At 60.7% G+C, this 2,537-nt stretch overlaps 1 protein-coding gene across 1 annotated transcript in view; it reads left to right on the top strand.

Annotated features, from left to right (window-relative positions):
- The first annotated feature begins 989 nt into the window (after positions 1 to 989).
- SNTA1 (syntrophin, alpha 1) overlaps positions 990 to 2,537 on the top strand; it is a 40,934-nt gene continuing 39,386 nt past the window's right edge. The window contains exons 1-2 of the mRNA XM_014941235.1: positions 990 to 1,050; positions 1,136 to 1,321. Of these exons, the coding sequence (XP_014796721.1) occupies positions 990 to 1,050; positions 1,136 to 1,321 (247 nt within the window). The remainder of the gene's footprint in view (positions 1,051 to 1,135; positions 1,322 to 2,537) is intronic.

Raw genomic sequence — 2,537 nt, 5'->3', positions numbered from 1 at the left:
CTGGATGGAGGCAGGGGCTCTGGATGGAGGCAGGGGCTCAGGGGCTCTGGGTGCAGGCAGGGGCTCTGGGGCTTTGGATGGAGGCAGGAGCTCCAGGTACTGGCAGGGGCTCAGGGGCTTTGGATGGAGGCAGAAGCTCCGGGTGCAGGCAGGGGCTCAGGGGCTCTGGGTGCAGGCAGGGGCTCAGGGGCTTTGGATGGAGGCAGAAGCTCCGGGTGCAGGCAGGGGCTCAGGGGCTCTGGGTGCAGCCCCAGTGAGGAGCTGCTGCTGCTGTTATAGGGACAGGCTGAGCAGCCCGGAGCAGCCCCCGCGGGGGCCTCTGACAGCTGATAACCAGAGCCCTCCGAGGGTCTTGGCAGGCGTCTGAGCGAGGAAATGCCTGTGGCACCGGCTGGGAGCAGCCCCCGGGCGGGTGGTGACAACAGGCTTGGGCTCAACATCTCCCCCCGGGATGAGAGATCATCTCAGGCTCCTTGGGACAGCCTGTCCTGGGGTACGGGGCAGGTCGGGGGGCTGGGGGGTGGCTCTTGCACCCCTGCTCCCCGGCACGCAGGCAGTGAGGCTGCCGGCGTCTCATCTGTGGGTTCAAAAGTTAACGTGGAAATTGATCTCCTGCGGCCGCCGGGAGGTTTCAATAGCATCCTTTTAGGCTGGGGAATGGGGAGCAGCAGGTAAATGGGGCTACTGTGCCGAGGGGAGCACACGGCCGGGCTGGTTCACTTCTCCCTGGCCCCCTGTTGCCTCTCCAAAAAAGCATTCGGCCATCTTATCTGTTTAGATCATGAAGTCCTTGGAGCAGGGGTGGTTGCTCAGCACGCACGAGGAGTAACGCAAATAAAGATGTGCTTTCCTGCCAAAATTTGATGGGGAGATGGCCAGGGTACGTGTTCGCTCTGCGAGGAAATCTGTGACCGGTGTTTGGAGCCATCTCCTCTGGCTGCTGTAAAGCCCCCTGGTATTTTGGCTACTGTGGCTGTTAGGAGCGTGCCATGGGCATCCGTAGGGCAGCAGGGTGTCCCAGCACGGTGTGGCTGGGAGAAGGCCTGGCGGGTACCCGAGCACCCCCCTCCCCTCCACCCGCTCCTCCCTGCGCTCCAACAGCCACAACCGCTCTTGGTTTCTTTTCTGTTCGAAGGTGGCCGAGAGAATAAAATGCCCATCTTGATCTCCAAGATCTTTAAGGGGCTGGCAGCAGACCAGACCGAGGCGCTCTACGTGGGGGACGCCATCCTCGCCGTCAACGGGACCGACCTGTCCGAGGCAACGCACGACGAGGCGGTGCAGGCGCTGAAGAAGACGGGCAAGGAGGTGGTCTTGGAAGGTAGGAGACGAGGGAGGACAAGGGTCTGGGCTGATCCCCTTTTTTTTCCCAGCAATGTACTGAGTGCACGGGGATGGTGCGTCCTCTGCACGTGTATTTGCGTCCCCTTTCCAATGGAAAACTGGTTTATCTGCTCATCCAGAGAGCTGGAGGTAACTGCTGGGATCTCCCTCCGGAGAGACACGTGTGTGCCATCGCCCAATGCCCAGTGGAGCCATCTCCCAGCTGCGGGACCACGGGCAGACGGTGATGGGAGCCATGGGGTGGGTTTATTGGGTTTGCGACTCTTCTGTCCTCTGGCATCACCCTGAGGCCATGGAAAGGGTTTTCTGCTTTTCATGTGATTTTCATTTAAACCCCCCCCATCCTCAGCTGGTGTGGGCCTGTGTTTACACCAGCGGGGAGGGGGGACACCAGCACCCCACTACTTGCTGGGCACCTCTTGGTTTGCTGGGGCAGGCAGAAGGAGCAGGCTCTAGGGACAGGCAGGACAGCTTGGGACCACAGCCCCACGAGCTGCCTCCCTATGGGGTGCCCAGCACCTGAACCCCAACCACAACCCCACAGATCTGCATCTGAGGCTACAAACATCCCAGGGTCTGTAGAATCATAGAATCACAGAATAGTTTAGGTGGGAAAGGACCTTCAAGCCCACCCAGTGCCACCCCCTGCCCTGGGCAGGGACACTTCCCACCAGACCAGGTTACTCCAAGCCCCCTCCAACCTGCCCTTGAACCCCTCCAGGGATGGGGTGGGCCTGGGCCACCAGGGTCTCGCCACCCTCAGAGTGAAAAATTTCTTCCTGAAATATCATCTTAATCTCCCCTCTTCCAGTTTAAAACCGTTCCTCCTCATCCTGTCAAAGGAATCACAGGATCCCATCAAAAGATCCCATCACAGGATCACGGCCTTTGCTGTCCCAGAGGGGACTGGAGCTTCTCCCCTGGGAACAGGCTCCTTCTTGGCACTGAGTGGCCGGTCCCTGGTCTCCCAGCCCTGGGGGGGCTGGCACCCTGCAGGAGACCCCCAAACACCCTTGGGGAGTGGGTGAGGGCTGGTGGGTTGGGACTGTGGGAGCCCTGAGGCAGGGACCCCGCTTTTCTCCCGTTACCCTTCACATCACGTCTCACGGTGCTTGCCCATCTTCTGCCAGCTTGGATCTGCACCCAGGATCTGTCCCCTGGGATGGGACCCTTCCCCTCCCCACAAGCCACAC

Source organism: Calidris pugnax, unplaced genomic scaffold (genome assembly GCF_001431845.1).
Source record: "Calidris pugnax isolate Ruff unplaced genomic scaffold, ASM143184v1 scaffold55, whole genome shotgun sequence".
NCBI classification, from domain to species: domain Eukaryota; kingdom Metazoa; phylum Chordata; class Aves; order Charadriiformes; family Scolopacidae; genus Calidris; species Calidris pugnax.
The sequence above is the reverse complement of the archived record's forward strand: the minus strand, read 5'-3'. Positions and strand labels throughout refer to the sequence as shown.